Source organism: Quercus lobata, chromosome 1 (assembly GCF_001633185.2).
Source record: "Quercus lobata isolate SW786 chromosome 1, ValleyOak3.0 Primary Assembly, whole genome shotgun sequence".
Taxonomy (NCBI): domain Eukaryota; kingdom Viridiplantae; phylum Streptophyta; class Magnoliopsida; order Fagales; family Fagaceae; genus Quercus; species Quercus lobata.
Window position 1 is genome coordinate 40151080 of NC_044904.1, and position 25754 is coordinate 40176833.

Sequence of the window (25754 nt, forward strand, 5' to 3'; positions counted from 1 at the left end):
TAGATGATCAACGTATATGTGAATCTCTTCATGACCTTGTACTAAGTCTATCATGAATATTGCAGCATCATCATTAACAACCTGGTGAAAATTTGCATGCTCTGGGTTCACACCAGGCATTTAAAACCATAGAGTACTTATTGCATTGTGCCCAAAATCCCTACATATACCCTCAATCTCTACCTTTGACCACCTATCAAGATCACAATTATCCACAACACTAACTGTCACTCCCACATACTGTTGGGGGTCCTAAGTAAAATGCCCACCATGGTGAACATAAAGAGTAAATAACTCATCCATCCTACATATAATATATAACCAAACACTTTTCAACTGATAAACTAATGTTTAAATTAATAAACTAATATAACCAACCACGAGAACAGGAGAACACATGGGAGCAAGGGAAGGGAACATATGGGAATAGGGGAACACATGGACCACGGAAAGGAATCATCAGAAACACAAAAAGCAACAAACAAAAAAGACAAACAATATTATATAAATTCCAAAACAAAACAGTCAAACTTATTTTATCATTGTGGTCCACTTACAGCTATAAATAGATCGAGAGAGAGAACATACCTTTAGGATAAAGGGTCTTTTTTCACGTTTGTCTTTAGATTAATGTGGGTATTTCGCTTCTTTTGGGTATTTTGCTTCAATGTGGGTCGATATGGGTTTTCAGAGGAACAATTTCTTTATCAATGTAAGGTTCGATCTAAGGTTTCATCAAATTTGAGTAAGGAGTGTGGCTGAGGATGACAGTGATAGTGAGTGTATTTTATGAAATTAGGATTTAACACTAGAACATTTGGGGTTTTGTTTGTCACACGCGTGGGTTGCATGTGTGATTGTGTCACGTGAGGCTCACATGCAAGAAATTAAGGCAGGAAGGTGATTTGGCAGGAGGAGTAGTGACATGTAAGAGAGAGAAATAATATTTTAATCCGCCATTTGCCACATATGATATTTCCATTAGGGCACTGACTGTTGGGACTTAAACAGATGACGTTTTTCTAAATAGGGACTAAATGTGGTAAACATAAAATGTCAGGACAAAAATGGGAATCGGGCCAAAATGTAGGGACGAAAAGCGCACACTACAACAAAATGTATTTTTAGTGACGAAAAAATTCCCTAAATTTTTTCTGCAAAAAAAAAAAAAAAAATGAAGTAAAATATTATTTATGTTCCTAAATTTTTTCATCACTAAATTTTAAAAAAGTTTATTTTTTGTGCCTAAATTATTGAAAAGTTTATTTTTAGTTCCTAAACTATTCAAATGTTTTACTCCATGTGCTTAAGATTTATTAAAAGTTATTTTTTAGTACTTTCATCTTTAAACTACTAAAAAAGGTTCTTTTTTTAATCCTTAATTTTGTTTATAAATTATTTAATTTTTTTTTTACAAATTTTAAGGATGAAAAAAGAATTTTTTTAAAATTTAGAGAGGTAAAACAAATATTTGATAAACTTTAAGATCAAAATAGTATTTATAAAAAAAAAAAAAAGGAAAAAAAAATTGTAGCTTTTTTGTGCCTCTGTCAGTAATAATATAATAAATTAATCTCATACATGTGCAGGGACAATTTACTCGTATAAGCTTGAATAAATTAATCTCATACATGTGCGATGACAATTTCGGAGTTTCCTCGTACAAGTAACTAGCTTAAATACTAGCATGAAGTAGCATCGTAGGTGTATTGTCTTAAGCCTTAATACCAGCAGCCTGTCAACTTGTTGACTTTTTCTTCTTCTTCAATCTTCATCAGATCCATTCAGTTTCCGGTTATGGATTCTACAGGCGCCGAACCAACCACTGTCCTCCACGTGGTGGCGATGCCTTTCCCATGCCAAGGCCACATCAACGCCCTGATGAGCTTGTGCAAGTTATTATCTTCAAGAAAACACGACCTTCTCATCACCTTCGTTGTCACTGAAGAGTGGCTACGCTGCATCGGCTCCGAGCCTAAGCCAGACAACATCCGCTTCGCTTCTATCCCTACAGTCATCGAGCGTGCAAAAACTGTTGACTTTGGTGGCTTCAACGAAGTTGTCAAGACCAAGATGGAAGCTCCCTTTGAGCAGCTCCTTGATCGGCTTGAGCCGCCGGTGGCTAGAATCATTGCTGACTTTGAGCTGCAGTGGTCATTCGGGGTCGGAATTCGAAGGAATATTCCGTTGGCCTCGCTTTGGACCATGTCCGCTTCTTTTTTCTCGTCCCTACATCATTATCATGTTTTCGCACAAGCTCAACCACAACTTTTGCCACTTCACTTAACAGGTTTGCGCACTAGTACTAGTGTTGCTTGCTATGCTATAATTTTCATGCTAACATATTTATGTCTTTTTCTCATAAAATAATTATTAATGTTGAATTAGTAGAAGTTAGGAGACAATTTTTGTATCAAAATTTTTATCTTAATTCTGATGTGGTCAATTAAAAATAATGGAGAAAAAGTATTAAGAATTAAGATTATATGAAAGTGATAGTCTATTACATACAATTGCCCTATTTAATAATTTATGACATCCACCTTTTCTGTCCAAAAAAAAAAAAAAAAATTTTATGACAAAAGTTGTTGCAATTGTGATCGTATATAGAATATTTTTTTATAAAAAAAAAAAATAAAAACAAAAGAAAGCATAAAGGATAGAGTTGTTGACTTTCCTAAGAGCAAGGAATAAACTGAGGCATCATAAGTTGAGTCTTAAGAATAATCAACTGGTAAAGTATTTGATGGTTGTATAAGAGATCTGGGGTTCAATCTCCGCCTATACTAAAAACTGATTGGTGTCTTGGTCTGATGATAAAGAGCTATCATCAGGAGCGAACGCAATAAGTTGAAACTATCTCAAAAAAAAAAAAAAAAAAATTTCATTTAATACTCACATGATAATGATATACTATAAATACATATGACTACTCGAAAATGATTAAAATTCAATGTGAACTATATTAAATTACTAACGGTAGAATAGATCTACACCTTATTGAATATATTATTATTATTATTATTTTTATATACAACTGAATATATTATTAATGCTTCTGTTACAATGACATTTGAGCTTGTCTTATCTTTTTGTTTTTGGTGTTCTTCTTTATTTGGATATTTTTTTTATATGTTCTTTGAATATCAAATTTGTTCCTAGACACGATTTGACAGCCTCATGGTCTGCTACGTGTAATATATATCTATGGAACCTTCCTCATCTGTCCATCCTTCCCTCTTTGGTTCTGTTTGTGGTGGAAATGGAACCTCGTTACAAAACTAAAAAACCAAAAACAAAATGCAAAACAAATAAATTTTAATTCATCAGTGTGCAATGGAATTCTCTCACAATTTAATTTAGTACCAAATGCCCCTAAAATTGAAGGTGGGTGATGAAGTGCAGATTCGTCAGTCATTGTAAGTGCGTCCAAATGGAGCCGAGTCTTCGTTTGTGTCATCGTGAAAATGGTAAGATAGCTCCCTTAAGGTGGTCACCGGTATGATGCTTGCCACAACGTCTCCGATGCCAAAGTTAGTATAAAAAAGCTTTTAGGAAATAACAGAGTGTTAGAATAACTAGTAGTGCTTTTAGGTGTGTTTATGTACCTTGTATTGCTGCTATGAGGGCTTTATATATGTTTCCACAGCCCCTAGCCGTTGTGGTTGTTAATGTGGTTTTAATGTCTCTCTTGGTAACGCCTCATTCTCAATAATGTGGGCCTTAATAAGGCTTCCAACGGTCTATATAGCTGGTCTTGTAACCGCTCGGGACATTATTGGCTGCATTGAATGGCTTCGTTACTCTCATCAGAGATATGGACATGTGGTTAGCTTGTCTCAGAGGATGGCCTCATTGGTCTTGATGAGATCGTTCAGTTGAGTTCGTTAGTCCCATCAGCTGCCCCTAAAATTCTGTGGTCGTCGTGACGTGTCATGACGATCATAGAAGATGAAAGGTCCTTGGGCTGTACATGACTCTTGGGATTTCGTTCCGCATTAAATGCGTAGTGGCGGTGCCACACGTGTTGTGGCCACGTGGCATGTTTTGATCAGTGGAGTTAATGCTCCAATTTGTATGACTCTTGGATTTCCCGCTAAATTTCAGTTTTTTGAGCCTTGGTTTTTAAACTTCTCATTTTCTCACTTTCCCTTTCACTTTTCCCAAACTCCCAATCATTGCTCTAAGTATATTCTTCTCCAACCTTTCTCTGCAATTCTTCTCCAAGCTGGTGCGTGGCGTGGTTGAGCTTCCTACATTTCCCTTTTAGAGGTACGCTTTTCTCCCTCTTTCTTGCTTCTTTTCTTTTCTGTTGTGATAAACTTTTGATTTTTTCTTTCTCTTCTTTTTTGGCGTTTGTTCTTGGTTTTTTGGGGATTTAGCATTCATCTCTTTCCCTCTTTGTGTTTTTTCTGGTTTTCATGGTTAGTAGTTCTGAGGTTAGGGTAGTGTGCCCCTCAGTTTCCTTTTTGTTTGCTTGTTTGGGGTCTTCCTTAGATACTTCCCGTGCTTTTCTACCTTCGGTTGGGAATTTTGTTTTTGAGGGTTGTGGGTTAGGTGTTGTATTGGGTGAGTTGTTCCTTGTGCTTAGCCAATCAAGTCAATTGGTTTGGGGGTTTGGTAGTAGAGGAGAAGAAGAGAATGTTTGAAGTAAGATCTAGTGAGCTCGAGACTGGGTTGTCTTCTAATGATGACCCAGTGGGGGGAGATACCGTTGTCTCTACACCTTGAGAGGTTAGGGCTTTTCACGCCCTTGAGGAGGTGTTTGGGCTAGACGGTGAGACACTTGGTAGGTTTAAGGCTAGGTTCTAGTTCTTGGATAGGGTTAGGGTTCGTCTACCCAGTGAGGAGGAATGGGCTTGCCATTTCTTTCCTGAGGAGGTATGCTTTTACGAGGCTGCCTTCTTATGTGGGTTGAGGTTCCCTGTCCATCCATTTCTTATGGAGTTGTTAGATCGCTTTGGTATTGCTCCTGGGCAACTTATGCCCTATTCATGGAGGATAGTGGTCAGTTGTATGGGGATATGGCTGGTCGCTACAGATGGGGACATGATTAAGGTAGATGAGCTCATCTACTTATACCGTTTGAAGGAGTCCAAGGAGCACGGGTATTATGAGTTGGTGCCTTGGGAGAGGAGGACTAGGATCGTCAGAGGTCTACCTTCGTCCTTTAGGTATTGGAAGTCTCGGTTCTTTTTTGTATCCGGGGATTACTTTGAGACCCCCTCCAACAAGGTTTGGGGTGATCTCCTAAGGTTGCTCCGTTGGTGGGGAACCCCATGCTTAGGTGTGTCATTATTTCTTTTCGTCCATTGATTTTTGTTGTGTTTATTTTATCGTCACTAACTCTTTTGCTCATTGTTTTGCGCAGTTAAGAGAAGACCTAAGCTTAAAAGCAGGCACAAGGAATGCGTTGAGAAGGCAATTGAATACGCAAAGATGATTGAGGATTGGGACGATCTTGTGGACCCACGGACTCTAGCCTTCTATTGCCTCGGTCCCAACCCGTCTGCCTTCGTTCTACGTAACATTGAGATTGAGGAGAAAAAGAGTAAGTGCTAAGCTCGTCTGTGTTGATCTTCTTGCATACACACACACACACACACACACACACACACACACATATATATATATATATATATTACAAGTGTTCTCCTCTTACAGGAATGACGACTAAGTTTAACTGAGACATGTACGCGAAAATGAGGACGAAAAAGAATGAGCCACTGTCCACTCTCGGGAAGAGGACAGTGCGCGTTACAGGGAAGGGCCCCGTTGCTCCAGGTGTCTAAATGGCTCTAATTGTCCTTGGTACTGAGACGGTGAGGACAGCCTCTCTAGCCACTTCGGTTGAAGAGATTCCTACTCCTATCTCTAAGAGGCCATGCATGGCTGACAAAAAGAAGGAGAAGGCTAGTTCCCGTTCGTCCAGTGTTTGGGATGATGTTGAACTTGTAGTGGAAAGGGCGCACGAGGTCGTCACTACTGAGGACCTGAAGATTTTCTCGGGTGTGCCTTCTAATGAGGTTGTGACTCGGCATGTCCACAAACTCGTTTAGGTAACATGCTTGTGCAACTTTAGTCTTTTCTTTTTCTTTTCTTTGTCATGAAGGCTTCAATTTTCTTTTCAGGTGCTGGGGGAGAGTCTTCACATCATTGTGGAGTACCTCACTCAGGAAGCCAAGGTCGCGTCTCTGATGTCCAGGATGGAGGCTTTGGAGGCGAAGAACTCCAAGCTGAAGAAGGACCTGATTGTTGCTATGGACGAGGCCAACACCTCTAAGGAAAAAGCCAAGACCTTAAGCAACAACCTCAGAGCCGAGCGGCAGCTAACTCTGGAAAAAGATGAACAACTTTTGGCTGCTAAGGCCATTGAGGCTTTCTAGTAGACTGACGAGTACAACAAAGTGCTTTTCAGTTGGTATTTCAAGGGTTTGAGCTTCTGAGAAGGTACTTCGACAAGCATCCTATTGGGGTAGATCTATAAAATTTGGATTTGGAAGAGGTGGATAAAGAGATGGCAATTGACAAAGCCTCCCAGTCCTCGGCTCCTAAGGATGATGCTCCTGAGAGTGCTCCTATCGGTGGTGACACTACTGCCAATACCTAAACCTGTTATTTTTCCTTTGTAATCTTTCTTTCTCTTTTTTTTAGTGCCCAGTGTGTTTTGGGCTTTTTAATTCTATTTTGAGAACAATATTCTAATTTGAGAACAACCTCACCTAGTGTTTATGGGTTTATAATGATAACACAATGCTGGTTGCCCGTTGTCTTTAGGCCTTTACTTACGTTTGTGATTCTTCATTCACTTGTTTACATTCTCGTCTCTGTTTTCTTTGCTTCTTCTTCGTTGGTAGTTTGCACTGTTGGTACTTGGTTAAAATTTTTGTTGAGGCTTGTACTCGTCGAAGGAATATCGTCTCGTTGGTAACTCACATTTGTTTGGGTGGAGTTTTACTTAGCCAATTTTATGACTTACACCCATTCGTCATTTTTGGCTGTGTCAGTAACTTACATCCATCTATGTGGAATCTTATTACTTAGCCAATTTTATGTTTGACTTGCACTCATTTAAGGGATCTTGTCATTTTTTGGCTTCGTCAGTAACTTACATCCGCTTGGGTGAGATCTTGTTACTTAGCTAATTTTATGTTTGACTTGCACCCATTTAATGGATCTTGTCATTTTTGGCTTTGTCAGTAACTTACATTTGTCTAGGCGGAATCTTGTCACCTAGCCAATATTATGTTTGACTTACACCCATTTAAGGGATCTTGTCATTTTTGGCTTCGTCAGTAACTTACATCCGTCTAGGCGAAATCTTGTTACTTAGCCAATTTTATGTTTGACTTACACCCATTTAAGGGATCTTGTCATTTTTGGTTTCATCAGTAACTTACATTCGTCAAGGCGGAATCTTGTCACTTAGCCAATTTTATATTTGTTCGCATTAAAACATAGGTTGAATAGTTCTTTTATTGCTTTCAAGAATGAGTACAATCGTCTGTTACATCTATTAGTGGTACTTCTTCAAGTGCTCAATGTTCCATGGTCATGGAAGTCTCTATTCGTCTATGGTCTCTAGGTGATAGCTGCTTTGCCGGGAGTAATGGACGACCCGGTAGGGTCCTTCCCATGTGGGGTCGAGTTTTCCTTAGGCAGGGTTCTTGGTTGCTGGGGTGACTTTGCGCAGGACGAGATCCCCTATGTCGAGTTGTCTGAGCTTCACCCTCTTGTTGTAGTACTCGGCCATCTTCTGCTGGTATTTTGTCGTCTTGTTAGAAGCTTTCTCTTTGACTTCGTCCAGACAGTCTAGGTTTATTCGTAGCTGATTGTTGTTACTCTCCTTGTGGAACATCTCTTGCCTGATGCTGGTTATTTCCACCTCGACCGGGATTACTGCCTCAGTGCCATAGGTGAGTCTGAAGGGGGTTTCTCTCGTTGGGGTTCTTGTCGTAGTCTTGTATGCCCACAAGACATTGGGCAATTCTTCTAGCCAGGTCCCTTTTGCGTCGTCCAATTTGGCTTTAATAATCTTGAGTAGCATCCGGTTAGTCACCTACATTTGTCCGTTTGCCTGTGGATGTCTCGGGGATGAGAACTAGTTTTTGATCTCTAGACTTGAACAGAAGTCCCTGAAGATTTAGCTGTCGAACTGCCGCCCATTATCTGATATGATCGTCCGTGGGATCCAGAACCTGTAAATTATGTTCTTCCACACGAAGCTCTGGATTCTTACTTCGGTGATGGTTGCTAGTGCCTTTGCTTTGACCTATTTTATGAAGTAGTCAATAGCTACTAGCAGGAACTTTACCTGTCCTTTTCCTTAGGGCAATGGGTCGACGATGTCGATTCCCCATTGTGCAAACGGCCAAGGGGAGGCTATCGTCGTCAAACTCTCGGTCGGAAGGCGTTGGACATTCCCAAATCTCTGGCACTTGTCACACCTCTTGATGAGTTCCATTGTGTCCACCTGCATGGTAGGCCAAAAGTAACCTGTTTTGATAACCTTACTTACCAAGGATCTGGGGCCTGCATGGTTATCACAAACCCCTTCATGGATCTCTTCTAGGATATACTTGGCTTCCTCTACGTCGATGCATTTCAAGTAAGGCATGGAAAAGCCTCTCTTGTACAGGGTGTCATTTAGGATCGTGAATCTGGCTATTCTCTTCCTAACCTTCCTGGCCTCCTCGACGTCCTGTGGAAGGCGTCCGTCTTGAAGGAAGGATATGATCGGTGTCATCCAGCTATTTGTGCTCTGGATTGCAAATGTAGAGACTTCCTCGATGCTAGGGTGTTTCTGGATTTCCATGTCTAAGCCCATACTCGTTGATCTTTCTTCTAACGAGGCTAGTTTTGCGATCTTGTCTACTATCATGTTCTGGCTTATTGGGATCTTCTCAAACTCCACCCTATCGAACCCTTATGTTAAGTACTTCGTCAGCCTGAGGTATTTTTGCATTCTTTCCTCTTTCGCTTCATATTCCTCCTTTATTTGCCCTATTACCAACTTCGAATAACTCTGGAGGAGCAGGTTTTTAGCTCCCAGTGCTTTCCCAACTCTTAGCCTCGTCAGTATTCCTTCGTACTCGGCCTCATTATTAGTGGTCGGGAATTTTAGTTAAACTCTGTATTTAAGCATTTCTCCATCTAGGATGGTGATGATGACCCCTACTCCCTTTCTTTTTTGGGTTGACGAACCATCGGTCTGTATCGTCCTCTATTCCATCTCGTCAGTGAGGCTATCTTCGTCTGGAAGGGTGAACTCTGCGATGAAGTCCGCCAGAGCCTGTGCCTTAATGGCAGTCCTGGGGTGGCACTCGATGTCGAATTGGCTAAGCTCGATTGCCCATTGGACCATTCTTCCAGCTGCCTCGGGCTTGTTCATGGACTTCTTGGTGGGTTGGTCCGTCATTACCAGGATGGGGTTCACCTGAAAGTACGGTTGTAGCTTGCGCGAAGCTACTATTAGTGGAAATGCAATCTTTTCGATCCTGGGATACCTGGCTTCTATTCCTTGGAAAGCTTGACTAACGTAGTAAACTGGGAGTTGTTTCTTGTCCTCTTTTTGAAACAAGGCTGCACTCATGGCTGTGGCTGATACTACCAGATACAAATATAGGTTTTCTCCTTCCTTGGACAGACTTAAGAGGGGTGGATTGCTTAGGTAGCGCTTGAGTTCTTGAAACGCTGCCTCGCATTCGTCAGTCCAGGCAAAAGCTTGCTTTAGTGTCTTGAAGAAGGGCAAGCATTTGTCCGTTACTTTAGAGACGAACCTGTTGAGTGCTACTATCCTTCCTGTGAGCTTTTGGACTTCTTTGATGGTTTTGGGTGATGCCATATCGAGTATGGCTCGTATCTTCTTCGGGTTTGCTTCTATCCCCCCTTTGGGAGACCATGAATCCTAGGAACTTCCTCGAGGCTACTCCAAAGGCGCACTTGCTAGGGTTTAACTTCATCTAGTACTATCTGAGTGTGGCAAATGTTTCGTTGAGGTCGTCTAGATGGGCAGACTCCTCCTTGCTCTAGATGAGCATGTCATCCATGTACACTTCCATATTTCTCCCGATCTGCTTGCTGAACATTTTGTTCACTAACCTCTGGTAGGTTGCTCCTGCATTTTTTAGTCCGAAGGGCATTACCTTATAGCAATAGAGCTTCTGACTCGTGATGAAAGCGGTTTTCTCCTAATCCTTTTTAGCCATTTTAATCTGTTTGTATCTTGAAAAGGCATCCATGAACGTCACTAACCTATGCTCGGCTATAGAATCCACCAGTTGGTCTATCATTGGCAGAGGGAAACTATCTTTTGGGCAAGCTTTGTTTAGGTCCGTGAAGTCCACGCATATTCTCCATTTCCCATCTGCGTTCTTCACTAGGACCACGTTAGCAAGCCAATTTGGATAGTAAACCTCCCGAATAAAGCCTACCGATAACAACTTGTTAACCTTGTCCGTGACTGCTTGGTTTCGTTTTGGAGTGAAGACTCGTCGTTTTTGCTGGACAGGCTTCATCTCTGGGTCCACACTTAGCTTATGTTGGATGACTTTTGGGGATATACCCGGCATGTCCTCGTGACTCCATGCAAAGACGTCCAAGTTCTCTTTAAGGAACTGGACGAGTCTCGTCCTCATCTTGGGACTTAGTGTCGTCCTTATTCTGGTCATCTTTGCTATCTCACCTTCGACCAGCTTCACTGTCTCCAGGGCTTCCATTTTATCTTCCTCCTTCTCCTCAATCATCCATGTATGGTTTTCTTTTGCAGCTAACACGGCCTGGTAGCATTCCCTGGCCAGGACTTGATCTCCTCTTACTTCGCCAACATCATTCTCCGTTGGGAATTTTACCTTCAGGCAATAAGTGGACGTGGCTGATTTCCAATAGTTGAGTGTGGGCCTCCCGATAATCACATTGTAAGACGAGGGGCAGTCTACTACCAAGAAGTCTAACTAATAGGTTAGTTGCCTCGGGTAAGTTCCTACTGTTACCGTCAATGTCACTATGCCCTTGGGATATACCCTGTCTCCACTGAAGCTGACGAGGGGGGAGTTAAATGGTCGCAGCCTTCTCGGATCTAGCTTTAACTACTAGAAAGCAGACAGGTAGATGATGTCTGCGAAGCTGCCATTGTCTATGAGGATTCTTCTGGTATTGAATCCTTCTATTGTGAGCATTATGATTAGGGGGTCGTCATGAGGCTGCTTTACTTCTCTAGCATCTTCTTTTGAGAAATACATGTCTCGGTCTGTCTATCTTTGCTTAAATGGGGGCATCCTGTGGACATTGTTTACCTGTCTCTGGCACGCCTTCCTAAGGGACTTGAACAACCCACCTGTGGATGGGCCACCTGCGATCGTCTTTATCTCCCCGATCACACTTGACAGACGTTGTGATGTGTGATCCTTGTCCCTAGGCGAAGATTCGCATTGGTTCTTGTTGTCGTCCCTAAATCTATTGGATTCCCCTGTTTTCACATATTTTTGCAGTTTCCCCTTTTGTGTAAGTTCCTCTATCTGCTCCTTTAGGTCCCTGCAATCCTCGATATTGTGGCCGTGATCTTTGTGAAATCGGTAGTATTTCTTTTTGTCATGCATGTGTGGTGACAAATGTAATGGCCTTGGCCATTTGAGGTAGTGCTCATCCTTGATCTACGCTAAAATTTTGTCAACAGGCATAAATAATGGAGTGAACCTTACCGTTCGTGGTGTTTTTTCGTCTTTCCTTTTACTCCTGTCACTAGTCTGACAATCTGGACGCTAACTTTTTCGTCCTCTACGATCGTCCTCCCTCTTTCCCTTGTCTCCTGTCTTCTCCGCGTCTTTTATGGCGGCTAGTGCATCCTCAGCATTCATGTACTTTTATGCTTTTAGGAGCATTTTTGCCATCGTCTTAGGAGGATTCTTTGCAAGTGAAACCACGAACTCTCTGGATTTCAATCCAGCTTTAAAGGTCGTTAACTGTACCTTATCGTCAGCTTCGTCTACCTCTAGAGTTTCCCGAGTGAAGCGTTTCCCGAGTGAAGCATTTCACGTACAACTTCAGGGTTTCTTTCTCCCCTTGCTTGATGGTGAGCAGGTAGTCTGTTGGTCTCTTCGGGCGTTGTCCTCCGACGAAGTGGTGCAGAAAGGCGTTACTCAACTGCTCGAAGCTGTTGATGGATGATGTGGGTAACTTCGTGGGCCTTAATGAGGCTTCCAACGGTTTGTACAGCTGGTCTTGTAACCGCTCGGGACATTATTAGCTGGATTGAATGGCTTCGTTACTCTCGTCAAAGATATGGACATGTGGTTAGCTTGTCTCAAAGGACGGCCTCGTTGGTCTTGATGAGATCGTTTAGTTGAGTTCATCAGTCCCATCAGTGGGGGATATTGACTTGATGAGATCGTTCAGTTGAGTTCATTAGTCCCATCAGTGGGGGATATTGAATGCAGTTCTATAATCTATTATACGCATGTGAAAATGGAAGTACTAAAAATATGTATCCTTCGAATTTCATTTGTTGGTAAAATAAAGCCTTGAAAGTATAACTATCAAAAATCAGGGTTCGCTACTAGACTAACAGTAAGCTAGTTTACACCCTCCATTGAGTTATTAAATTGATTTTACCAGCACTCTATAAACATACAAACATTTGGTAAATTAGAATATATGTATAATGTAGATTAGCAAAAAAAAAAAAAAAAAAAAAAAAAAAGAATATATGTATAATGTATATATTGTTGAGCACAGTCCTGTGTATGTGAAGAAGAAGCCCAAGCCCACTGTGTCTGTGTGAAGAAGAAGCCCAAACATGAAGAAGAAGAATAGTAAACGCGCCGTTTCATTTATCCAAACGCAACGTTTTGGTTTATTGAGGCTTGTTTTTGTTTTAAGTAAAACGGTGCGTTTGGTTCTGTTTAAAGGGATGTTAGATTAGGCGCAATTTTCTAGATTCATCTTTTCTCTCTCTTCTTCTTCATTTGACTTTCTGTCCCTTTCTCACGCTTTCTCTCAGTTTCTTAGATATTTTCTTTTCCGTGTGTTGCCGTGATTGTTGACTTGTATTCAATGTTACTCAGTCTTGTGTAGCCGTGATTGTTGACTTGTATTCACTATTACTCAGTCTGTGATACTGAGTTTTTCGTCATATATAAATATGCAATTGGGAGCAACCTCAATTCTATTTCAAGTTTTTGTGACTAACCACTCTTTGTTTTTTCACTAAGCCAACCTATATATATGAAGTGCAAACAATTGATTTGCTATTGGTGCATATTTGCTTAATTTGGTGTGATAGATCAAGGAGAAGAGCATGTGGATAACATTTTGGGAATTTCTTCAAACCATCTAGAAGACTTACGAACAGTGTTTCATGAAAACGACCCACGGGGAATGGAAATGGTCATGGAATCAATTTCAAAGGGGTCCGAAGCACAGTATCTTCTAATCAATTCTGTTTATGAGCTTGAACCTCAAGCCTTCGACACTTTGAAAGCAATATTTCATTTCCCTGTGTACCCTATTGGCCCTGCCATACGTTACATGGAATTTGAACTTGAACATGGTTCCCTTATAACTACAACTAGTGACAACAACCGTGACTATCTAAAATGGTTGGATTCCCAGTCTGCAGGCTCTATCTTGTATATTTCATTGGGAAGTTTCTTTGTGCTCACAGACACCCAAATGGATGAATTTGCAGCTGCGCTTCGTAATAGTGGTGTTCGGTTCTTCTGGGTGGCTCGTGGAGAAGCTTCTCGGCTGAAAGAGAGTTGTGGTGATACAGGGTTAGTAGTGCCTTGGTGTGACCAATTGAGAGTGTTGTGCCATCCTTCTATAGGGGGGTTTTGGTCCCATTGCGGATGGAATTCTACTCAAGAAGCTGTTTATGCAGGCATTCCTATACTTTCTTTCCCCTTATTTTTGGATCAAGTTCCTAACAGTAGGCAAATTGTGGAAGACTGGAAGATTGGGTGGAGGGTGAAGAGAGCACAGGTGGGAAGTGAAATATTGGTGACAAAAGAAGATATATTAGAACTCGTACAAAGGTTTATGGAGCTTGAAAACTGCGAGAGAAAAAAGACTTCGAAAAGAGCAAGAGAACTAAAAAATATGTGCCATCAAGCGATTACTGAAGGTGGATCTTCTCATTCTCACTTGGATGCATTTGTTAGTGACTTTTTAGAAGTCAAAAACCATTAAGAAGTTTGTTCTGAATGACTAGGCAAATTGTAGCCACTGAACACTTTTTCTTAACTTAATTATAATAATTTGGCCACTTGAACATTTGGACTTTGATTTTTGCTATTTGAACAATGGATTAGAATGCATATTTATAAAACCATGTAAATTTAATTAATGTGTCGAAAGGTTTGTTTGTTGATCCAGTCAATTTAATGTAATTGATGACCTTAAGTTGCTTAATTAAGGTGACCAATAGCATCATCATAGCAGGAGAACTAAAAGATATTTGTCATCAAGTGATTACTGAAGGTAGATCATTTGATTCTCACTTGGATTTATTTGTTAACGACTTTTTAGAAGACAATAACCATTTAAAAGTTTCCTTATTTGTTGTCAGTAACTAGACTGAGTTGTAGTCATTGAACAATTGTTCTTAAATGATGTTCATTAATGTCAGTTTGAAAATTCGAAAAAAAAAAAAATTATGAAATTTTTGCTACTTGAATAAGTGGATTTATTTTATTTTATTTTTTAAAGTGAAGTTGAAGCTATGGGAATTTAATCAATATATGTGTAGAAAAATTTGTTGCAAGTCGTTGAACCAGTCAATTTAATGCATTGATGACCCTATGTTGGTTAAGTAGATCAATGGCATCATCATAATTTTGTAATTTTAAGCTTCTTATAGATGGAGACGAATGTGAGATGAGACATAGAAAGCCACATCCTGTTTGCAAGGCTTGAACGTGTTAGACAAGTAGATAGAAAATTTCTCACTCTCCTCATTCAGTCAATATCTGTTGGAAAATCCACATAGTCGCCTCCTTGATTGATGATGCTTATTCCTTTAGAGCAACTGTATCAGTCTAACCAAAATTTTCCATTTATTTTACAATAAGAACTTATTTTTTCTATTTTACACTACCACTTTTTCAAAGCACTCACATTAATTCATCTATTTTACAATCTATTCTATTTAAATAATAATATTTATTATTTTTTGTTTCTATCTCTTTATCTTTGTCTTTGTCTTTGTCTTTATCTCTCTCAGACCAATATGTTGTCCCTCCTCTTCTTATTTTTCTTCTTCTTCCTTTCACGGTCACGGTCAGATCACCTCCCTTCCACAAGCATTTTCTTCTTCTTCTTCTTCTTCTTCTTCTTTCTCTCACAGTCAGATCAGCTCTCCACCACAAGCACCACAAGAACCAAAACCCACAAGCATTGATCTCCGTCGACCCACAAGCACTGACTCCGTCAACCCACAAGCATCGATCTCCACCACCAGCACCAATCCATAAGCATTAAAACCCATTTCTGTCGACCCACAAGCACCAATCTCCGCCACCAGCACCGATCCACAAGCATCTAGACCCATTTCTGTCAACCCACAAACTCTAATCTCTGCCACTAGCACCGATCCACTGATCCACAAGCAGCCAACACCAACATCGATCTCTCTCTCTCTCTCTATTGGTTTGTTCGTGTGGGTGTGTTTGTGTATCTTTGTGTTGATTTGTCTGTGTGGATGTATTTGTGTGGGTGTGTTTGTGCATATTTGAGGAAAAAGAAGATGAGGGTCTTTTTGCACTCAGAGAAGAGAGAGGAAAAAATGAGCGAAATTAATAAAATAAGAGTATACACAGTTACAATAACTGTGTATATATGAACAGTTACTATAGCAAATGTGTAAATATACATAGTTTTAGAAGGACTGACATGGGAAGTTTTGTAACTTAAATGTGTAAAATTCATCTCTTTTCCTATTATACAAGAGCTAGTGCGGATGCTCTCTATACTTGCCAATTTACAAACCTAAATCTCAAAGCTTAGGGTCTATTTGGTTAGCTGAAAAAAAGTAGTGTTTTTTGTTTTCATTTTCAGTTTTCAGTAGGACCTACCAAAAAAAAAAAAACTTGTTTTTTTTGGTTTAAGAATTCGTACTCAATTTTCATTTTTAGTATTCTAAAAGTTGGATTTAAATACAAAAAATGAAAACACATTTTCAACATTTTCAATTTCATAGAAAGTGAATATAGTGGCAATTTCGTAAATATTGTGAAAACGCAAAGGGCCCATACAAAATGAAAATAGTTGCAATTTCATAAATATTATAAAAATACAAAGTGCCCCACTTGATTGATGTGAGTATGTGTAAGTGAAAAAAGTAACTTAAAAAGAAAAGAAAAGAAAAGAAAAGAAAACAATGTCAAGCCGTGTATGATGAATTTTATACCAAAATTATGTATTCAAAATAACTTACTAAACATCCTCACATATAAAAATAAATCATCTATATATATAAAACCGAAACTTATGAACCTCTTAAAATTTTCCACATAAGCACAATATTAAAAAAACATATATAATAAAACTTTTCTAAAATCCGAATCCAATGCTTTGCCTTTTCTTTCTCCAAAATGCATGCCCTGCCTTCTCTCCTTCTACCAGCTCCCCCAACCCAACGCTCCTCTATGCTCCTCCTTTACTAGCTCCCCCAATGATCAGACCCACAACAAACTAACAGTAAAGCATCTAAAGACACCATACCCACCATACCCACAAACCAATAGACATCTTATTCCTTAGAACAGAGGTCGATCTCCTTCCTCAGACCGAGCAAATTGAAGCCGTGGTAGGAAGCATGAAGGTTCAGAAGAAACAGAGAATTGAAAGAGATGATGACAAAGACGAAGACGACATGATAAGCAGTCAACCTTCCAATACAAGACTCTGTTGGAAAAACTATTTCTTACTATTTCTTCACCTGATACTTTTTCTAAAAAACTCTCCACCAATCTCCTTCTCCTTTCCAAAAAAAAAGGGTAAATTACAACTTACCCACTTGTAGTTTGACCAAAATTTAAGTTGCCTACCTGTGGTTTGAAATTTGACACTTCACCCACCTGAGGTTTAATTGAAATTTAAATTGCCTATTTGGAGTTTGAAATTTCATGATGCAAGTGTTCCGTTGGATTCTTTTTGAACTTATATAATCTTGTCTTTTTATATATATATATTTTTTTTGTGTTTTTGGAGGAGAGAAACATAAAAGTGGAGTTAAATTGCATATTTAGTCATATTTTTAACAGAAGTGGATTATAAAACTTTAACTGAGCTAATCTCGGGTGGGTAAAATGTCAAATTTCAAACCACATGTAGGCAACTTAAATTTTGGCCAATCTACGAGTGGTTAAGTTGTAATTTGTCCAAAAAAAAAAAAAAAAAAAACTGATCAACTCTTTCTCTTCCTTTCATCCCCATCTCCCTCTGTATCATGAGCCCATAAATCGCCAAAACCAAAATAATCCCATCTCTCTCTTCGTCATCTTCCTCCTCATCCCATAAATTTCTCCAAACATAGTACACAACCAGCACAAACCAAACCCATAAATCACAAACAAAAGCCAAATCCACAAATCGCAACTGTAGGGGACAGATTTTGAGGCCCAAGCCCAGCAAGCGAGCGATTCTAGCCCAAAAGACCCTCAACAATGAATTTGTAGAGAGTAGGTCGTAGAACTAGGTCTTGACAGAGTAAACGTAATTGTTAGTAAGCCATGCAACCATTTGAACGTGGGAATACTTCATTAAGTTTCCTGGGATAACAGTTCGTGGGGCTGTACCCCAAAGTTTCGTTTACAGAATTCCTTTCTTTCTCTCTCTTCCTTTCCTTACTTTTTGCTCTCCAGCTTCCGATCCTCTGATCATGGGGGTTTTCTTCTCTTATATAGCATCCTTCGAATGATAATGAACCTACACTTGTTGATCATCTGGGCCTCTACTTGAGTGCCTGTCCCACAGGACATCCTCCTCATTTTCTGTGAGTTGCATTGTTCAAGATAATACTGTTCTCCTGTCCTCTCCACATTAATGCGGCTGGAAAAGTAGCTTCCTTGCATTTAATGCGGCAGTTGTGGTTGCCCCCTGAACATCTAGCATTTTCCTTTGATTTTAGATGACCTTTCACCATGTAAAGGGTGTGAATTGGACTCCCGTTTGGTGCGTCCGAGGAGGCACTCCTCCTCGGACGCCCCTTAAACAAGCCCGGCCCAACATGGTTGGATTGGGGGTCCTCTGTCCATGTTTTCGCTTCCTATTATGGTTGGGCTTTGTACGAGTACCATGGCCCACAGTGTATTGGCGAACTTTACCCCCACAATAGCCCCTCAAAATTCCAACTCTTCCTTCTTGATCCGAGGAGGAGAGGCGGGATTTTGATGCCTACTGGACAGTTCGTTGTGGATTCCTGCTTTACACGTGCGGGGGCGTGCCCTCACCTGCCTTATTAATGCTACAGGCATTTATTGACCCTGGGGGAAGTAATTGCAGCTTTTGGAGTTTTACGCTCTCTCAATCCAACGGTTGGAGACCGGATCAACGGTGGACAATGTTTCATTTGCTCTAGGCGGGAGTGTGTCTGTCCAACTCCCTCTAAGTATATAAGGTTTTGAAGGTGTTCATTCCTCGCTTTTGACGAACACTCCAGTATTCAGAACATCTCAGAGCCTTCTCCTTCAGCACGTTCTTACCTTCACCGCCGTTCTCTTGAAGATTCTGTCGAGTTTCTTACCCGTAAGTGCGCGCTTCTTCTTCGTTACTCTTCATTAGACAAACTGCCTTCACGTTGTCTAGGATTAGAGGGGATGGGTAGGCTTGAAAAAATGGTAGACTCTCCGGCCGGTATGGCAGGCTTCAGGGCGAAGTATCGTATTCCTACCGGAGGTAGGTTTAGAGTATTGCCACCAGGAGGAAATTTTGTTCAAGAGAAGAACGGGGGAAGTCGCAATTCCAATGATAGCCTTTGTGGAAGGAGGAATGACGATTCCAATGGGGAGAATAACTAGGGACTACCTACGTGGTCATAGATTAGCCCCCCACCAGTGCACCGCGAACCTGTTCCGGATCCTGGGGTGTGCCGACGCCTTAAATGACCAGATGAACCTTGGCCTTTCATGGCACGACGTGGTTCATCTTTATGAATGCCATAAGCTCGGCGACTCATACTACTTAAAGTCCAGGACTGACGAAGTGAGGTTGATATCCTGCCTTCCCAAGTCCAGCAAAGGTTTGAAGGACGATCATTTGATCGTCTCCGGACCATGGCATGACGGCATTCACTGTCCGACTAGGGCGGGAACGCCAGGTGGGGTGGCATAGAATTAGATTCCGTAGGGAGGACCTTAGTTTTGAGCCCTCCCCCCCCCCCCTTTTTCTTTCTTTCTTTCTTTTTCTTTTTATTTTAAACTTGTTGGTTTGGTTGCATGCCTCCTCGGACTAACATAAACCCTTTAACGGCCTTTGCAGACAAGGAGTGAACATCCCCTCGGCTGAGCTTGGTCAACGTCCCGGCTCTAAATTACCTCCTGAGATTTGAGATTTTCGTAAGCGAGGACGGACAATTACGGTCGGCTCCCTTGATTTTGGACTACGTTCCCCTCACTCGATCCTTGGTAGACGCCGGCCAAGCTATAAGGGCTGGCAGTCCAAGATTGGCACGTATTGACGTATCCATACCAGGGTTCCTTGCTTCAACAGACTTACCTCCTGTTCAGCTGCCTCCCCAACGCGCTTTTCCTGCAGTGGTTATCCTAGAGGAGGAGGCTGGTTCTTCGCATTAATCCTTAGAGGAACAAATAGACCAGTTCCAATTTACTGAGGAAGGAGAGGTGTCAACCGAGGTAGTAGAGCTCTCGGACTCCTACGCCGATTTAGACCGTGCCTCTGCGGCTCCTGATACTGGTTTAGTCATCGCATAAGTTGATATCAGCGAAGAGACTGAAGAAGAAAGAATGGATTTGAAGCCAAGGACTGGCCTCAGGGGCCTTCTATCTAACAGGAGCAAGGGGCAGTCCTCTAAGGATGTCTCGAAGGAACAAACTGCCCCTAAGGCTCTTGCTCCTCCTCTTCCTCCCTCGTCGGACGCGGCACTGTAGCCTATGCCTAACTTAAGGCAAAAAAGGCCTATAGAAGAAACGGAGGAGGGAGAGATTGGCCGTGAAAAGGCCAGGCCTCAGAAGAAAGGCAAGGAGACGAAAGAGCCCCGAGAGAAGAGGACTAGGTCCACTGACAGCCGAGACGAGGCAGCCATTCGTAGGGAACAACGAACATGGTCGCCGCGGATCGAATTAGACGGCGCCCCGATCCCCTAGGATGCGACCCTATGGGAATCCCAACGGGAGCAGGCATCATTCTTAGCCGAGGCCCTACAGCAGCCTCTTCTCTTGCCTCGTGATATGGAGGGGCTCAGAAAGACTCGTCAGCCAGAACTTTTCATGTCCTTGAAGAGGGACATGGCCATGGTAAGTGGAATCTTCTATCTCGTCTCTATATTGTGTACCCTCTTATCGTCATGTTTTCATAAGGTTTTTATTTACTTCCGAGCGCAGGTCACTCAACAAATTTTTGTTGCGGAGGAATGGGCCATTAAGGCTCTTGAGGACTTGCATAGGGAGGCTCAGTCCCGCTTTGCAGCCAAGAAGGCCGCTGGCGATCTCAAACAGGATTCTGATCGTCAGAATAATGAAATAAAGGAGGTGAAGAAGGCTCATGCGAGCGCGGAAGCTGGCCTTAAGAATGCCGAAAAGCAAGCTGACGATTTGCGCATAAAGCTCCGCCAATCTGAGGAGAAACTTACGGCGGAGCAGCAGGCAGTCTCAACGCTCAAGGCTGAGCTTGCAAGGATCAAGGAGGAGGCCTTCTTGGCCAGGGAAGCTGCCGAGAAGGCTGTGGCGGCCTCATATGAACATGGAGTCCATGATACTGAGGCTAGGCTGGCCGAGGAAGTTGCCATTGTCTGCAGGGAATACATCACCACGTCCTGGGGTGTAGCCCTGGATCGGGCAGCTGTCCCAGTAGATTCTAATCTCAGGAAGGCTGAGAACATCTTTTTCCCGGAGGACGTACGCGAGATTCCTGACGAGGTTGCCTCGAAAAAGCCTCTTCTAACAGACTCCTCTATTCCCGAGGCTGGGGGCACGGAGCAGGCCGAGCAGGGCAAGTCACCCGAGGACAACCTTCGTATTAGCTCTCCTTGCACAGGCCAAAGAGATTGCCCCGGAGACCGAAGCAGCAGATAATCAGCCCGCTTCGACTCAGGGCTCTTAGGAAAGTAGTGTAGGATTTCATTTGTTTTACTTTTCGTGTTTTGTTCTGTTTTGCGTTGTTAATGTTTGTGAACAGAACCGCTTTTGGGTTTAAATGATAGAGGTTATTTCCTTTCAGATATCATTGTTTTATTTTCTTCTGTTTTCATCATGAATGCATATCTGTTCTGTCACTTACTGCTGAAAGTTAAGTATAAACGATTGAATACGTGAAAATAATGATAGTTCATAATTAGACAAAAATGCAGGACTTGGGTTCTGTTGAACAATTAGTGAGAATCGTATCACGATTAATTTCCCCCAAGACTGTGGCCGAGAAGCCATGCAGGACTTGGGTTCTGTTTAACATTTAGTGAGAATCGCTTCGCGGTTAATTTCCCCCAAGTCTATGGCCGAGAAGCCATGCAGGACTTGGGTTCTGTTTAACACTTGGTGAGAATAGTATCGCGGTTAATTTCCCCCAAGTCTGTGGCCGAGGGGCCATGCAGGACTTGGGTTCTGTTTAACACTTAGTGAGAATCATTTCGCGATTAATTTCCCCCAAGTTTGTGGCTGAGGAGCCATGCAGGATTTGGGTTCTGTTTAACACTTAGTGAGAATCATTTCGCGGTTAATTTCCCCCAAGTCTGTGGCCGAGGAGCCATGCAGGACTTGGGTTCTGTTTAACACTTGGTGAGAATAGTATCGCGGTTAATTTCCCCCAAGTCTGTGGCCGAGGGGCCATGCAGGACTTGGGTTCTGTTTAACACTTATATAAGTAACTGCACAGTAATACGGCATTTAAAAATTATATCTTTCATTAATAACAGTACCTTTTCAGGTTGTTTACATTCCAAGGGCGTGGCACTACACATTCGTCTAAGTCTTCCAAAAAGTAGGCTCCTATGCTGGCTACAGAAGTGATGCGGTACGGTCCCTCCCAATTTGGTCCGAGCTTTCCCCATGCGGGGTTCCTTGCAGTGCCTAAGACCTTCCTCAGTACTAGATCCCCAGGCGCTAATGGTCTGGACTTCACCTTGGCGTCGTAACCTTGCTTGAGCTTCTGCTGATAGTTAGCTAGGTGGACCATCGCGCCCTCCCTTCTTTCGTCGATGAGGTCCAAGCTCTTCTCCAGAAGTTTGTTATTGGTAGAGGGGCAGAAGGTGGTGGTCCTCTGGGTTGGGAAGTTCACCTCCAGTGGAATGACAGCCTCGGCCCCATAGGTCATTGAAAAAGGGGTTTCCCCTGTGGACCTACGAGGCGTGGTACGGTATGTCCACAAGACATGGGCTAACTCCTCTACCCATCTTCCTTTCGCGTCATCTAGTCTCTTTTTCAGTCCGTTCATTATGGTTTTATTGACGGCTTCCGCTTGTCCATTACTCTGGGGGTAAGCTGGAGTGGAGTACCGGTTAACAATTCCTAACTCACTGCAGTACCTTCTGAAGGCTTTGCTGTCAAACTGGAGCCCGTTGTCCGACACCAGGGTGTGCGGGGTGCCGAACCTGGTGACTATATTTTTCCAGAGAAACTTCTTGACATCGACGTCCCTAATGTTTGCCAGCGCCTCAGCCTCCACCCATTTGGTGAAGTAGTCGGTGCCGACGAGAAGAAATTTTATGTTCCCTGTTGCCTTAGGGAATGGACCAAGTATATCTAGGCCCCATTGCGCAAATGGCCAGGGACTGGACAAGGGGTTTAGCTCTCCACCAGGCTGGTGTATGCTCGGAGCGAATCTCTGGCATTGGTCGCACTTCTTCACATAATCTAGGGCTTCCTTATGCATGCTCGGCCACCAATAACCCAGCGTTAAGGCTCTGTGAGACAGAGACCTACCCCCCTGTGACTTCTGCAAATTCCTTCGTATAACTCTTCCAGGATGAGTTCTGCAGCCTCTGGGTGCACACACACCAAATACGGCCCTGAGAACGAGCGTCTGTAAAGCTTGGAGTCCTCCAACAACCAGAATCGAGTAGCTTTTCTCTTGATTTTGCCAGCCTCAACCTTATCACCTGGCAAGGTGTCATGCTTTAAGTACAGAACGATAGGGTCCATCCAGCTCGGCCCTGCCCTGATGTTATGTATTCCAATCCCATTGGCCTTCTCTGTTAGTGGACGGAGGATCTCTTCTACCAGAATGACTCGAGGTAGGGGTTGAGTCGAGGAGGTAGCCAACGTCGCGAGAGAATCAGTATGAGTGTTCCCACTTCTGGGTATGTGCGTCAAGCGGAAGTGATGAAATTGGGTCTGCAGGTGCTTAACCCGAACTAGATACTCTTGCATTCTTTCATTCTTTGCCTCCATGTCTCCATTTACCTGCCCCACAATAAGTCTTGAATCCGAGAACATGTTTACGGATTTCCCCCCCATTTTCCGGATCATTCCCATTCCCTCCAATAGCGCCTCATATTCGGCTTCGTTATTCGTGGCTGAAAAACCGAGTCTCAATGACTTCTCTATGGTTATCCCTTCAGGTGAAAGCAGGACAAGTCCTAACCCTGAGCCCCTTTGGTTCGATGCGCCATCAATGTATGCTTTCCACCAAGTGAGTCCACGCGGGGAAACTGTGCTGCTCACCCGCTCACCAGCCCCCAGTAAGACCGACACTTCCTTTCCTTCCGTTGCAGGCTCCGCAAATTCTGCCACTAGGTCGGCGAGGACCTGGCCCTTTACAGCGGTGCGAGGCATGTATTTAATGTCAAAGGTGCCCAAAATTGTTCCCCATTTTGCAATTCTACTTGTGTAATCGGCGCTGTATAGGATGGACTTTAAAGGGAGTTGAGTTAACACCACAACAGTGTGTGCTTGAAAGTAGTGGGGCAGCTTTCTTGTGGCTTGTACGATGGCCAAGATAGCCTTTTTGAGGGGAAGGTAACGGGTTTCTGCCTCCTGAAGGGATTTGCTTACGTAATAGACTGGTCGCTGTGTGCCGTTGTCTTCTCGGATTAGCACCAAGCTTATTGCATGCGGGGCCACCGCTATGTAGGCAAACAAAACCTCGTCGGCCTCGGGGCTGGACATAATCGGTGGTTGGGCGAGGTATTCCTTTAGCTGTTGGAAAGCTATAGCGCATTCCTCATTCCACTCAAATCCTTTCCACTTGTGTAATAGGAGAAAAAATGGCCTGCATCTATCTGCTGAGCGCGAGATGAAACGGTTTAAAGCTGCTATCATACCAGTAAGCTTCTGGACTTCTTTAGGGTTCCGAGGAGGCTGCAAGTTATGGATGACTTTTATTTGGTCAGGGTTAGCCTCAATGCCTCTGTGAGTCACCATATAGCCCAAGAATTTTCCAGATCCCACTCCAAATGAACATTTGGTTGCGTTCAGCCGTAGTTTATACTTTCTTAGTATTTGAAAAACGTTGCCGAGATCATCAATATGGTCGGGAGCCAACTTACTTTTAACCACCATGTCGTCTATGTACACTTCAATGTTTTTACCCATCTGCTGTTCAAACATCCTGGTCATCATCCTTTGATAGGTTGACTCGGCATTTTTTAGGCCGAAGGGCATCACTTTATAATGATAATTCCCAACTGGGGTGACAAAAGCAGTCTTCTCCTGGTCTTCGGCGGCCAAGGGTATCTGGTGGTAGCCCTGAAAAGCGTCTAGAAAACTCATTCTAGGATGTCCGACAATCGAATCTACCAACTGGTCTATCCAGGGCATAGGGAAGGGATCCTTTAGGCACGCCTTGTTTAGGTCGGTGAAGTCTACGCAGACCCGCCATTTCCCACTCTTCTTCCTTACCACTACCGTGTTGGCTAACCACTCGGGATAGAAGACCTCTTTGATAGCCCCTGCTTTCTTCAATCTTGTGACCTCTTCTCTCACGGCGTCGGTATGTTCTTTTGACGGTCGTCGAGGAGCCTGCCTCTTAGGTGTTATGGCCGGGTTCACATTAAGGCGGTGGCAGATGAAATCTGGGTCGAGCCCGGGGGCCTCATAGGGGTCCCAAGCAAACACGTCTAAATTCTGTCGGAGGAAAGCAGTCAGTGCCGACTTTTCTTGGGGCGGCAATTCCGAACCAATTTGAAAAAACCTCTCAGGGTCAGATCTGACAAGTACTTTTTCCAACTCCTCACGGTTCACCTCCATGGCTGGTCCTCCACTGCCCGCAGTTGGGACCGTAGTCATTAATTGCTATAAGCCGTTCTCGGCCGAAGTGGAAGTTATGCAATCCTACTGCCGCAAGATTGCCGACACCATGCATTGCCTAGCTACTCCCTGGTTCCCTATTATCTCTTTGACCTGACCTCCTGACGGATATTTCACCTTTTGGTGCAAGGTTGACGACACAGCCCCTAGTGCATGAAGCCATGGCCGGGCCACGATGGCTGTGTAAGGGGAGTATGCATCTACGACAATGAAGTTCACTTCTATCACATCTGAGTCTGTTTGCACAGGCAACCTAATCATGCCTCTCAGGATGACGACCTTTTCTTCAAAGCTAACCAGGGGAGAATCGTATGGCGACAGGTCTTCCTGCTTCAAGTTCAG

At 42.8% G+C, this 25754-nt stretch overlaps 2 protein-coding genes across 5 annotated transcripts; one reads left to right on the top strand and one right to left on the bottom strand.

The window, feature by feature from the left end:
• The first annotated feature begins 1569 nt into the window (after positions 1–1569).
• On the top strand, positions 1570–14270 carry LOC115990124 (UDP-glycosyltransferase 87A1-like). 4 transcript variants are annotated; one of them, XM_031113987.1, is made up of 4 exons: positions 2870–4272; positions 4383–5287; positions 5372–5551; positions 13280–14270. In XM_031113987.1, exons 2-4 carry the CDS (start codon positions 4942–4944, stop codon positions 14182–14184), a joined length of 1431 nt encoding a protein of 476 aa, XP_030969847.1. In that variant the 5' UTR covers positions 2870–4272; positions 4383–4941; the 3' UTR covers positions 14185–14270. The 4 variants fall into 4 exon arrangements, with proteins under 4 accessions (XP_030969842.1, XP_030969857.1, XP_030969847.1 ...); XM_031113982.1 differs by lacking the exons at positions 2870–4272; positions 4383–5287 and adding an exon at positions 1570–2290; XM_031113992.1 differs by lacking the exon at positions 2870–4272 and having other exon boundaries at positions 4318–5287.
• Positions 14271–23060: 8790 nt separating this feature from the next.
• LOC115953836 lies at positions 23061–24527 on the bottom strand. The gene has a single exon (XM_031071647.1). The coding sequence runs from the start codon at positions 24525–24527 to the stop codon at positions 23061–23063; it is 1467 nt and encodes a 488-aa protein (XP_030927507.1).
• Between the last annotated feature and the right edge of the window lie 1227 nt (positions 24528–25754).